This window comes from Ylistrum balloti, unplaced genomic scaffold (assembly GCF_031769215.1).
Source record: "Ylistrum balloti isolate Yb309-2 unplaced genomic scaffold, AGI_CSIRO_Ybal_v1 Utg369728, whole genome shotgun sequence".
In the NCBI taxonomy this organism is placed as follows: domain Eukaryota; kingdom Metazoa; phylum Mollusca; class Bivalvia; order Pectinida; family Pectinidae; genus Ylistrum; species Ylistrum balloti.
This window is the reverse complement of record NW_026781944.1, coordinates 213,672-228,448: the sequence shown is the minus strand read 5'-3', so window position 1 is coordinate 228,448 and position 14,777 is coordinate 213,672. Positions and strand designations below refer to the sequence as shown.

The window sequence follows — 14,777 nt, the reverse complement described above, 5'->3', positions numbered from 1 at the left end:
GTAACTTGTGTAACTTATGTAACTTGTGTAACTATCGTAACTTCTGTAACTTATGTATCTTGTGTAACTCGTGTAACTAGCGTAACTTCTGTAACGAGGGTAACTTGTGTAACTTATGTAACTAGTATAACTAGCGTAACTTTTGTAACTAGCGTAACTCGTGTAACTAGTGTAACTGTATAGGTCTTGGAGGAGGGATAGGTTGATTATATAAGGAAGGTTTTGGATGAAGAGAATATTTCTGTTGACACCAGTAATCATGAACATGAAGATCTGTGTACAAGTAACAACCCGAGACAGGGTCCTGAGCTTGAAACAACAATTATTGTGTCTGTAATGGTATAAAGAGTGAACAAGTAGACGTTATCCCCCCTTGAGGACTAGGAGGATTAAGGTGTGCCCGATACTGAGTACCGATCCAGTGAGTCGTCGAATTCAGTAGATGTTAACCCCTCAACCCCTCCCCCCCCCTTGAGGACTAGGAGGATTAAGGTGTGCCTGATACCGAGAGTACCGATCCAGTGAGTCTTCGAATTCAGTAGATGTTAACCCCCCACCCCCCTTGAGGACTAGGAGGCTTAAGGTGTGCCCGATACTGAGTACCGATCCAGTGAGTCGTCGAATTCAGTAGATGTTAACCCAAAACTGATGATGATGAGGATGACGAACAACATTTTGACCAGTGCAGGTATTTCATATATATATAATGATTTCGAAATCTGCACTCAAACGGATTTTGTCTGTATGTAGAACATATGAAGGACATTGGCAATATGTGATAAAGATGAACCATGTACGTATGTTTGTATAGCACCAGTGTGTGTTCAGGGTCCTTCAGTCGAATGGAGAAGTGGGACAAATCAACATTCAATGTCAGGGAGTAATGTCCTGGTGTTGGCTGCTGTTTATTCATTGTAGAAAATTGAAAAAAAAAAAACATTTAAATGTTTAACCCTATGAACCAAATATATTTTGCATGGAACTTTCATGAACATTCAGTCTTGGATGGGAGATGAATCAGGCTGAAAAGGTTGAGAAATGGGAATTCCTATTTGAATTAAGAATTACTACAACATATGGCCATTATTTCAGTTATCAGCGACTCGGTATTGTTGTTGTTTCTACTTTATATCATTATTCTGATTCTGGTGATTCTTAAGCTGCTCCTTGTATAATTCCGATTTTGAAACTCGAAAAGTTTGGATATCTATTAATTTACAAAGATTTGGTATAGAAACAATGGAATACACATCCTTCAATCCATTTATTTAAATGACATCTTAAATGGACCGGTACAATCGATGAATCTTTGATTTCTCCAAGTCGTCTCCATCATACGACTGAAACACAGATTTGTGGCTTATGAACAGATGCCACAGTGTTTTGGACACAATGCCTTGGCTGCTTGTGGGTTATCACAGATTCTCAAAGAGTCCAGTTCGGCACAGTTATAGTTTTTCTTATCCTCGCACGGCCCTGTACTCGCTGAAGCAAAAGAGCGAAAAGTTAGGATATTTCACTACCATAGAGATCGGCAATATCAAATCCATGTTTTCTACTGTTATGTTAAATACTTTGCATTTTACATTAAAATTCTAGATTATACAGATACACAAAGAAAATCACAGAGGAAGTTCGTTGCTATGGTGATTACTGTGTAACTTTTGTTACTATAGTTGCAATGACAATCCGAAGGTACATGTATAATAGGGAAACAAAAAGACGTAATTTGGTTCTTTAAAAACTTGAACACTGTCTAAAATTCGCTTTCCATGGGTCAGGATTGTAACACATTAACACTCATTGTGTGTGTGATGTCTGTCAGGATTGTAACACATTAACACTCATTGTGTGTGTGATGTCTGTCAGGATTGTAACACATTAACACTAATTCTGTGTGTGATGTCTGTCAGGATTGTAACACATTAACACTCATTCTGTTGGTGATGTCTGTCAGGATTATAACACATTAACCCTCATTCTGTAGGTGATGTCTGTCAGGATTGTAACACATTAACACTCATTGTGTGTGTGATGTCACTCAGGATTGTAACACATTAACACTCATTGTGTGTGTGATGTCTGTCAGGATTGTAACACATTAACATTCATTCTGTGTGTGATGTCTGTCAGGATTGTAACACATTAACATTCATTCTGTGTGTGATGTCTGTCAGGATTGTAACACACTAACACTCATTCTGTGTGTGATGTCTGTCAGGATTGTAACACATTAACACTCATTGTGTGTGTGATGTCTGTCAGGATTGTAACACATTAACATTCATTCTGTGTGTGATGTCAGGATTGTAACACATTAACACTCATTCTGTGTGTGATGTCTGTCAGGATTGTAACACATTAACACTCATTCTGTGTGTGATGTCACTCAGGATTGTAATACATTAACACTCATTGTGTGTGTGATGTCACTCAGGATTGTAACACATTAACACTCATTGTGTGTGTGATGTCTGTCAGGATTGTAACACATTAACACTCATTGTGTGTGTGATGTCTGTCAGGATTGTAACACATTAACACTCATTCTGTGTGTGATGTCTGTCAGGATTGTAACACACTAACACTCATTCTGTGTGTGATGTCTGTCAGGATTGTAACACATTAACACTCATTCTGTTGGTGATGTCTGTCAGAATTGTAACACATTAACACTCATTCTGTTGGTGATGTCTGTCAGGATTGTAACACATTAACACTCATTCTGTGTGTGATGTCTGTCAGGATTGTAACACATTAACACTCATTGTGTGTGTGATGTCTGTCAGGATTGTAACACATTAACACTCATTCTGTGTGTGATGTCTGTCAGGATTGTAACACATTAACACTCATTGTGTGTGTGATGTCTGTCAGGATTGTAACACATTAACACTAATTCTGTGTGTGATGTCTGTCAGGATTGTAACACATTAACACTCATTCTGTTGGTGATGTCACCCAGGATTATAACACATTAACCCTCATTCTGTAGGTGATGTCTGTCAGGATTGTAACACATTAACCCTTATTCTGTGTGTGATGTCTGTCAGGATTGTAACACATTAACCCTCATTCTGTAGGTGATGTCTGTCAGGATTGTAACACATTAACCCTTATTCTGTGTGTGATGTCTGTCAGGATTGTAACACATTAACACTCATTCTGTTGGTGATGTCTGTCAGGATTATAACACATTAACCCTTATTCTGTGTGTGATGTCTGTCAGGATTGTAACACATTAACCCTCATTCTGTAGGTGATGTCTGTCAGGATTGTAACACATTAACATTCATTCTGTGTGTGATGTCTGTCAGGATTGTAACACACTAACACTCATTCTGTGTGTGATGTCAGGATTGTAACACATTAACACTCATTGTGTGTGTGATGTCTGTCAGGATTGTAACACATTAACACTCATTCTGTGTGTGATGTCTGTCAGGATTGTAACACATTAACACTCATTGTGTGTGTGATGTCTGTCAGGATTGTAACAGATTAACACTCATTCTGTGTGTGATGTCTGTCAGGATTGTAACACATTAACACTCATTCTGTGTGTGATATCTGTCAGGATTGTAGCACATTAACACTCATTCTGTGTGTGATGTCAGGATTGTAACACATTAACACTCATTCTGTGTGTGATGTCTGTCAGGATTGTAACACATTAACACTCATTCTGTTGGTGATGTCACCCAGGATTGTAATACATTAACACTCATTGTGTGTGTGATGTCACTCAGGATTGTAACACATTAACACTCATTGTGTGTGTGATGTCTGTCAGGATTGTAACACATTAACACTCATTCTGTGTGTGATGTCTGTCAGGATTGTAACACATTAACATTCATTCTGTGTGTGATGTCTGTCAGGATTGTAACACATTAACACTCATTCTGTTGGTGATGTCTGTCAGAATTGTAACACATTAACACTCATTCTGTTGGTGATGTCTGTCAGGATTGTAACACATTAACACTCATTCTGTGTGTGATGTCTGTCAGGATTGTAACACATTAACACTCATTGTGTGTGTGATGTCTGTCAGGATTGTAACACATTAACACTCATTCTGTGTGTGATGTCTGTCAGGATTGTAACACATTAACACTCATTGTGTGTGTGATGTCTGTCAGGATTGTAACACATTAACACTAATTCTGTGTGTGATGTCTGTCAGGATTGTAACACATTAACACTCATTCTGTTGGTGATGTCACCCAGGATTATAACACATTAACCCTCATTCTGTGGTGATGTCTGTCAGGATTGTAACACATTAACCCTTATTCTGTGTGTGATGTCTGTCAGGATTGTAACACATTAACCCTCATTCTGTAGGTGATGTCTGTCAGGATTGTAACACATTAACCCTTATTCTGTGTGTGATGTCTGTCAGGATTGTAACACATTAACACTCATTCTGTTGGTGATGTCTGTCAGGATTATAACACATTAACCCTTATTCTGTGTGTGATGTCTGTCAGGATTGTAACACATTAACCCTCATTCTGTAGGTGATGTCTGTCAGGATTGTAACACATTAACATTCATTCTGTGTGTGATGTCTGTCAGGATTGTAACACACTAACACTCATTCTGTGTGTGATGTCAGGATTGTAACACATTAACACTCATTGTGTGTGTGATGTCTGTCAGGATTGTAACACATTAACACTCATTCTGTGTGTGATGTCTGTCAGGATTGTAACACATTAACACTCATTGTGTGTGTGATGTCTGTCAGGATTGTAACAGATTAACACTCATTCTGTGTGTGATGTCTGTCAGGATTGTAACACATTAACACTCATTCTGTGTGTGATATCTGTCAGGATTGTAGCACATTAACACTCATTCTGTGTGTGATGTCAGGATTGTAACACATTAACACTCATTCTGTGTGTGATGTCTGTCAGGATTGTAACACATTAACACTCATTCTGTTGGTGATGTCACCCAGGATTGTAATACATTAACACTCATTGTGTGTGTGATGTCACTCAGGATTGTAACACATTAACACTCATTGTGTGTGTGATGTCTGTCAGGATTGTAACACATTAACACTCATTCTGTGTGTGATGTCTGTCAGGATTGTAACACATTAACATTCATTCTGTGTGTGATGTCTGTCAGGATTGTAACACATTAACACTCATTCTGTGTGTAATGTCTGTCAGGATTGTAACACACTAACACTCATTCTGTGTGTGATGTCTGTCAGGATTGTAACACATTAACACTCATTCTGTTGGTGATGTCTGTCAGAATTGTAACACATTAACACTCATTCTGTTGGTGATGTCTGTCAGGATTGTAACACATTAACACTCATTGTGTGTGTGATGTCTGTCAGGATTGTAACACATTAACACTCATTGTGTGTGTGATGTCTGTCAGGATTGTAACACATTAACACTCATTCTGTGTGTGATGTCTGTCAGGATTGTAACACATTAACACTCATTGTGTGTGTGATGTCTGTCAGGATTGTAACACATTAACACTCATTGTGTGTGTGATGTCTGTCAGGATTGTAACACATTAACACTCATTGTGTGTGTGATGTCTGTGTGTGATGTCAGGATTGTAACACATTAACACTCATTCTGTGTGTGATGTCTGTCAGGATTGTAACACATTAACACTCATTGTGTGTGTGATGTCTGTCAGGATTATAACACATTAACACTCATTGTGTGTGTGATGTCTGTCAGGATTGTAACACATTAACACTCATTCTGTGTGTGATGTCTGTCAGGATTGTAACACATTAACACTCATTGTGTGTGTGATGTCTGTCAGGATTGTAACACATTAACACTCATTCTGTGTGTGATGTCTGTCAGGATTGTAACACATTAACACTCATTCTGTGTGTGATGTCTGTCAGGATTGTAACACATTAACACTCATTCTGTGTGTGATGTCAGTCAGGATTGTAACACATTAACACTCATTCTGTGTGTGATGTCTGTCAGGATTGTAACACATTAACACTCATTCTGTGTGTGATGTCCGTCAGGATTGTAACACATTAACACTCATTGTGTGTGTGATGTCTGTCAGGATTGTAACACATTAACACTCATTCTGTGTGTGATGTCTGTCAGGATTGTAACACATTAACACTCATTGTGTGTGTGATGTCTGTCAGGATTATAACACATTAACACTCATTGTGTGTGTGATGTCTGTCAGGAATGTAACACATTAACACTCATTCTGTGTGTGATGTCTGTCAGGATTGTAACACATTAACACTCATTGTGTGTGTGATGTCTGTCAGGATTGAAACACATTAACACTCATTCTGTGTGTGATGTCTGTCAGGATTGTAACACATTAACACTCATTCTGTGTGTGATGTCTGTCAGGATTGTAACACATTAACACTCATTCTGTGTGTGATGGCTGTCAGGATTGTAACACATTAACACTCATTCTGTGTGTGATGTCCGTCAGGATTGTAACACATTAACACTCATTGTGTGTGTGATGTCTGTCAGGATTGTAACACATTAACACTCATTCTGTTGGAATTTGGAATATTAGAAAGTGTTACCAACGACTCTCTAGAAGTCCAAGATTTGGCGGCAAATTGATATTAGAACGAGCTCTACAAAGTCGTTGTATAAATAGCAGAGGGTTACTTTCTAGATCTGGGACTTATAGAGAAAAGGAGTTTTGGAAGAAGATTACTAGACGTGTTAGGATTGTCGATATAAGATTAGACAGATGTTTTCTTACGAGACATGTAAGGATTGTCGATATAAGGAGGTTAGAATGAGGATTACTTCCTAGACGTGCGAGTATTGTCGATATAAGGAAGTTAGAATGAGGATTACTTCCTAGACGTGTGAGTATTGTCGATATAAGGAGGTTAGAATGAGGATTACTTCCTAGACGTGCTAGTATTGTCGATATAAGGAGGTTAGAAAGAGGATTGCTAGACGTGTGAGGATTATCAATATAAGGAGGTTAGAAAGAGGATTACTTCCTCGAAGTGTGAGTATTGTCAATAGAAGGAGGTTAGAAAGAGGATAACTTCCTAGACGTGTGAGGATTGTCGATATAAGGAGGTCAGAAAAAGGATTGCTAGACGTGAGAGGATTGTCGATATAAGGAGGTTAGAAAGAGCATTACTTACTAGACGTGTGAGGATTGTCGATGGTTATGATATCCCTATTACAAAGAGGTGTTGTACAACATTTCACTTGTGTGGCTTGTCCACTAGCCTGTCTTGTTGACCGTCGTCCGATAGCTGATGTTCCGTAAGTTAAAGCGTTGCAAACCTGCCATACAAAATCGTTCCATTTTGGTTAGAATGCTTTTCATTGTTTCATATACGATTAGTATAGTCCACAGCTCTACAAAAAGAAACAGACGTGACAGCCCCTTAACAACAAAACAGTCGCATCAGCTCTATCAAACGAAATAGCCGCACCAGCTCTATCACAAGAAATCGCCGCACCAGCTCTATCACACGAAACAGCCGCACCAGCTCTATCAAATGAAACAGCCGCACTAGCGCTATCAAACAAAACAGCCGCATCAGCTCTATCACAAGAAATAGCCGCATCAGCTCTATCAAATGAAACAGCCGCATCAGCTCTATCACAAGAAATAGCCGCACTAGCTTTATCAAATGAAACAGCCGCATCAGCTCTATCACAAGAAATAGCCGCACGAGCTTTATCAAATGAAACAGCCGCATCAGCTCTATCACAAGAAATAGCCGCACCAGCTCTATCACAAGAAATAGCCGCATCAGCTCTATCACAAGAAATAGCCGCATCAGCTCTATCACAAGAAATAGCCGCACCAGCTCTATCACAAGAAATAGCCGCATCAGCTCTATCACAAGAAATAACCGCACTAGCTCTATCACAAGAAATAGCCGCACCAGCTTTATCAAATGAAACAGCCGCATCAGCTCTATCACAGGAAACAACCGCACCAGCTCTATCACAAGAAATAACCGCACTAGCTCTATCACAGAAAACAGCCGTACAAGCTCTATCAAACGAAATAGCCGCATCAGCTCTATCACAAGAAATCGCCGCACCAGCTCTATCAAAAGAAACAGCCGCATCAGCTCTATCACAGGAAATAACCGCACCAGCTCTATCACAAGAAATAGCCGCACCAGCTTTATCAAATGAAACAGCCGCACTAGCGCTATCAAACAAAACAGCCGCATCAGCTCTATCACAAGAAATAGCCGCATCAAATGAAACTCAGCTCTATCAAAGAAACAGCCGCATCAGCTCTATCACAAGAAATAGCCGCATCAGCTCTATCACAGGAAATAACCGCACCAGCTCTATCACAAGAAATAGCCGCACCAGCTTTATCAAATGAAACAGCCGCATCAGCTCTATCACAGGAAATAACCGCACCAGCTCTATCACAAGAAATAGCCGCATCAGCTCTATCAAATGAAATAGCAGCACCAGCTCTATCACAAGAAATAGCCCCACCAGCTCTATCAAACGAAATAGCCGCATCAGCTCTATCACAAGAAATCGCCGCACCAGCTCTATCAAAAGAAACAGCCGCATCAGCTCTATCACAGGAAATAACCGCACCAGCTCTATCACAAGAAATAGCCGCACCAGCTTTATCAAATGAAACAGCAGCACCAGCTCTATCACAAGAAACAGCCGCATCAACTCTATCAAATGAAATAGCCGCACCAGCTCTATCACAAGAAACAGCCGCATCAACTCTATCACAAGAAATAGCCGTACCAGCTCTATCAAATGAAACAGCCGCATCAGCTCTATCAAATGAAATAGCCGCACCAGCTCTATCACAAGAAACAGCCGCATCAACTCTATCAAAAGAAATAGCCGCATCAGCTCTATCACAAGAAATAGCCGCACCAGCTCTATCAAAAGAAATAGCCGCACCAGCTCTATCAAATGAAACAGCCGCATCAGCTCTATCAAATGAAACAGCCGCATCAGCTCTATCAAATGAAACAGCCGCACCAGCTCTATCACAAGAAATAGCAGCACCAGCTCCATCAAAAGAAATAGTCGCATCAGCTCTATCACAAGAAATAGCCGCACCAGCTCTATGTCATGAAACAGCAGCACCAGCTCTATCACAAGAAATAGCAGCACCAGCTCTATCAAAAGAAATAGTCGCATCAGCTCTATCACAAGAAATAGCCGCACTAGCTCTATCACAGAAAACAGCCGTACAAGCTCTATCAAAAGAAATAGCCGCATCAGCTCTATCACAAGAAATAGCCGCATCAGCTCTATCAAATGAAACAGCCGCATCAGCTCTATCAAATGAAACAGCCGCATCAGCTCTATCAAATGAAACAGCCCCATTAGCTCTATCAAAAGAAATAGCCGCACCAGCTCTATCAAATGAAACAGCCGCATCAGCTCTATCAAATGAAACAGCCGCATCAGCTCTATCACAAGAAATAGCCGCATCAGCTCTATCAAATGAAACAGCCGCATCAGCTCTATCACAAGCCGCATCAGCATCAGCTCTATCACAAGAAACAGCCGCATCAGCTCTATGACAAGAAATCGCCGCACCAGCTCTATCACAAGAAATAGCCGCATCAGCTCTATCACAAGAAACAGCCGCATCAGCTCTATCACAAGAAATCGCCGCACCAGCTCTATCACAAGAAATAGCCGCATCAGCTCTATCACAAGAAACAGCCGCATCAGCTCTATGACAAGAAATCGCCGCATCAGCTCTATCACAAGAAATAGCCGTACCAGCTCTATCACAAGAAATAGCCGCATCAGCTCTATCACAAGAAATAGCCGCACCAGCTCTATCACAAGAAACAGCCGCATCAACTCTATCAAAAGAAATAGCCGCACCAGCTCTATCACAAGAAATAGCCGCATCAGCTCTATCACAAGAAACAGCCGCATCAGCTCTATCACAAGAAATAGCCGCATCAGCTCTATCACAAGAAATAGCCGCATCAGCTCTATCACAAGAAACAGCCGCATCAGCTCTATCACAAGAAATAGCCGTACCAGCTCTATCACAGGAAACAGCCGCATCAGCTCTATCACAAGAAACAGCCGCATCAGCTCTATCACAAGAAATCGCCGCACCAGCTCTATCACAAGAAATAGCCGCATCAGCTCTATCACAAGAAATAGCCGCATCAGCTCTATCACAAGAAACAGCCGCATCAGCTCTATCACAAGAAATAGCCGCAAGCCGCATCAATCACAAGAAATAGCCGCACCAGCTCTATCACAAGAAATAGCCGCATCAGCTCTATCACAAGAAACAGCCGCATCAGCTCTATCACAAGAAATAGCAGCACCAGCTCTATCACAGGAAACAGCCGCATCAGCTCTATCACAAGAAATAGCAGCACCAGCTCTATCACAAGAAACAGCCGCATCAGCTCTATCAAATGAAATAGCCGCACCAGCTCTATCACAAGAAACAGCCGCATCAACTCTATCAAAAGAAATAGCCGCATCAGCTCTATCACAAGAAACAGCCGCATCAGCTCTATGACAAGAAATCGCCGCACCAGCTCTATCACAAGAAATAGCCGCATCAGCTCTATCACAAGAAATAGCCGCATCAGCTCTATCACAAGAAACAGCCACATCAGCTCTATGACAAGAAATCGCCGCATCAGCTCTATCACAAGAGATAGCCGCATCAGCTCTATCACAAGAAACAGCCGCATCAGCTCTATCACAAGAAATCGCATCAGCTCTATCACAAGAAATAGCAGCACCAGCTCTATCACAAGAAATAGCCGCATAAGCTCTATCAAAAGAAATAGCCGCATCAGCTCTATCACAAGAAATAGCAGCACCAGCTCTATCACAAGAAATAGCCGCATCAGCTCTATCAAAAGAAATAACCGCATCAGCTCTATCACAAGAAATAGCCGCATCAGCTCTATCAAACGAAATAGCCTTACTAGCTCTATCAAATGAAATAGACGTACTAGCTCTATCAAATGAAACAGCCCCATTAGCTCTATCAAAAGAAATAGCCGCACCAGCTCTATCAAACGCAATAGCCGTACTAGCTCTATCAAACGCAATAGCCTTACTAGCTCTATCAAATGAAACAACCTCATCAGCTCTATCACAAGAAATAGCAACAGCACCACTTAATAAAAAGGTCACACCAAGTGCGTTGAAATCATGCCATGTTTGAACAAATTAGATCATGACATTAACATTAGGATAATATATTTTTACGATCAACATTTATTCTCTAAATGACATTGACAAAAGAGTGGAAGCACCTAAATCAGGGTCGATTTTAGTAACGCACAGCAACACTTCTTAAAGTAATATGAGATTATGCACCTACACATACAAGCAGAGCTAGCTTACCACATGGAAAATATTATATACCATTGACCATGATATCTAGTTTTCGTCGACCAAGATATCTAATCATCATTGACCTAGATATCTGATTATCAATGACCTAGATATATAATCATCATTGACCTAGATATTTGATTATCATTGACCTAGATATTCAATTATCATTGACCTATATATCTAATCATCATTAACCTATATATCTAAATATCATTGACCTATATATCTAATCATCATTGACCTATATATCTACTCATCATTGACCTAGATATCTGATTATCATTGACCTAGATATTCAATTATCATTGACCTAGATATCTAATTATCATTGACCTAAATATTCAATTATCCTTGACCTAGATATGTAATTATCATTGACCTAAATATTCAGTATTTTTACTTACGAGAAGGCTCTGACAAGCCATGGATACTCTTGTTTCACCATCGATGATATAGGAAGCTTCTTCGCATGCCTAAAATATGGAAGACATAACATACAACTGGACAGAAATCGTGTTTATCAAAACGAAAATGTGGATTAAGGTCACATAAAGACATTGTTCGGGGGTCAATCATAGGTGTTTCAGATGGAAACCGTGTACAATCGGCCCATAAATATGTTGATGAACTATATTTATCAGAGAATTGAAATGTGATTCAACAGACAATATTCGTTCTACATGTATATGTGTTTGGACAGTTTCTATTCTCTACATGTATATGTGTTTGGACAGTTTCTATTCTCTACATGTAGATGTGTTTGGACAGTTTCTATTCTCTACATGTAGATGTGTTGGACAGTTTCTATTCTCTACATGTAGATGTGTTTGGACAGTATCCGTTCTCTACATGTAGATGTGTTTGGACAGTTTCTATTCTCTACATGTAGATGTGTTTGGACAGTTTCTATTCTCTACATGTAGATGTGTTTGGACAGTTTCTATTCTCTACATGTAGATGTGTTTGGACAGTTTCTATTCTCTACATGTAGATGTGTTTGGACAGTTTCTATTCTCTACATGTAGATGTGTTTGGACAGTTTCTATTCTCTACATGTAGATGTGTTTGGACAGTTTCTATTCTCTACATGTAGATGTGTTTGGACAGTTTCTATTCTCTACATGTAGATGTGTTTGGACAGTTTCTATTCTCTACATGTAGATGTGTTTGGACAGTTTCTATTCTCTACATGTAGATGTGTTTGGACAGTTTCTATTCTCTACATGTAGATGTGTTTGGACAGTTTCTATTCTCTACATGTAGATGTGTTTGGACAGTTTCTATTCTCTACATGTAGATGTGTTTGGACAGTTTCTATTCTCTACATGTAGATGTGTTTGGACAGTTTCTATTCTCTACATGTAGATGTGTTTGGACAGTTTCTATTCTCTACATGTACATGTGTTTGATGTGTTTAGATGTGTTTGGACAGTTTCTATTCTCTACATGTAGATGTGTTTGGACAGTTTCTATTCTCTACATGTAGATGTGTTTGGACAGTTTCTATTCTCTACATGTAGATGTGTTTGGACAGTTTCTATTCTCTACATGTAGATGTGTTTGGACAGTTTCTATTCTCTACATGTAGATGTGTTTGGACAGTTTCTATTCTCTACATGTAGATGTGTTTGGACAGTTTCTATTCTCTACATGTAGATGTGTTTGGACAGTTTCTATTCTCTACATGTAGATGTGTTTGGACAGTTTCTATTCTCTACATGTAGATGTGTTTGGACAGTTTCTATTCTCTACATGTAGATGTGTTTGGACAGTTTCTATTCTCTACATGTAGATGTGTTTGGACAGTTTCTATTCTCTACATGTAGATGTGTTTGGACAGTTTCTATTCTCTACATGTAGATGTGTTTGGACAGTTTCTATTCTCTACATGTAGATGTGTTTGGACAGTTTCTATTCTCTACATGTAGATGTGTTTGGACAGTTTCTATTCTCTACATGTAGATGTGTTTGGACAGTTTCTATTCTCTACATGTAGATGTGTTTGGACAGTTTCTATTCTCTACATGTAGATGTGTTTGGACAGTTTCTATTCTCTACATGTAGATGTGTTTGGACAGTTTCTATTCTCTACAAGTAGATGTGTTTGGACAGTACTCATTCTCTACAGGTAGATGTGTTTGGACAGTATTCATTCTCTACAGGTAGATGTGTTTGGACAGTTTCTATTCTCTACATGTAGATGTGTTTGGACAGTTTCTATTCTCTACATGTAGATGTGTTTGGACAGTTTCTATTCTCTACATGTAGATGTGTTTGGACAGTTTCTATTCTCTACATGTAGATGTGTTTGGACAGTTTCTATTCTCTACATGTAGATGTGTTTGGACAGTTTCTATTCTCTACATGTAGATGTGTTTGGACAGTTTCTATTCTCTACATGTAGATGTGTTTGGACAGTTTCTATTCTCTACATGTAGATGTGTTTGGACAGTTTCTATTCTCTACATGTAGATGTGTTTGGACAGTTTCTATTCTCTACATGTAGATGTGTTTGGACAGTTTCTATTCTCTACATGTAGATGTGTTTGGACAGTTTCTATTCTCTACATGTAGATGTGTTTGGACAGTTTCTATTCTCTACATGTAGATGTGTTTGGACAGTTTCTATTCTCTACATGTAGATGTGTTTGGACAGTTTCTATTCTCTACATGTAGATGTGTTTGGACAGTTTCTATTCTCTACATGTAGATGTGTTTGGACAGTTTCTATTCTCTACATGTAGATGTGTTTGGACAGATTCTATTCTCTACATGTAGATGTGTTTGGACAGTTTCTATTCTCTACATGTAGATGTGTTTGGACAGTTTCTATTCTCTACATGTAGATGTGTTTGGACAGTTTCTATTCTCTACATGTAGATGTGTTTGGACAGTATTCATTCTCTACATGTAGATGTGTTTGGACAGTTTCTATTCTCTACATGTAGATGTGTTTGGACAGTTTCTATTCTCTACATGTAGATGTGTTTGGACAGTTTCTATTCTCTACATGTAGATGTGTTTGGACAGTTTCTATTCTCTACATGTAGATGTGTTTGGACAGTTTCTATTCTCTACATGTAGATGTGTTTGGACAGTTTCTATTCTCTACATGTAGATGTGTTTGGACAGTTTCTATTCTCTACATGTAGATGTGTTTGGACAGTTTCTATTCTCTACATGTAGATGTGTTTGGACAGTTTCTATTCTCTACATGTAGATGTGTTTGGACAGTTTCTATTCTCTACATGTAGATGTGTTTGGACAGTTTCTATTCTCTACATGTAGATGTGTTTGGACAGTTTCTATTCTCTACATGTAGATGTGTTTGGACAGTTTCTATTCTCTACATGTAGATGTGTTTGGACAGTTTCTATTCTCTACATGTAGATGTGTTTGGACAGTTTC

General features: G+C 39.2%; 1 protein-coding gene across 1 annotated transcript in view; it reads right to left on the bottom strand.

The window, feature by feature from the left end:
* Positions 1–1,360: 1,360 nt before the first annotated feature.
* Positions 1,361–14,777, bottom strand: part of LOC132565619 (deleted in malignant brain tumors 1 protein-like) — a 39,159-nt gene continuing 25,742 nt past the window's right edge. The window contains exons 15-17 of the mRNA XM_060230263.1: positions 11,774–11,842; positions 7,163–7,307; positions 1,361–1,485 (exon numbers count right to left, since the gene is read on the bottom strand). Coding sequence (XP_060086246.1) covers positions 1,361–1,485; positions 7,163–7,307; positions 11,774–11,842 — 339 coding nt within the window. The remainder of the gene's footprint in view (positions 1,486–7,162; positions 7,308–11,773; positions 11,843–14,777) is intronic.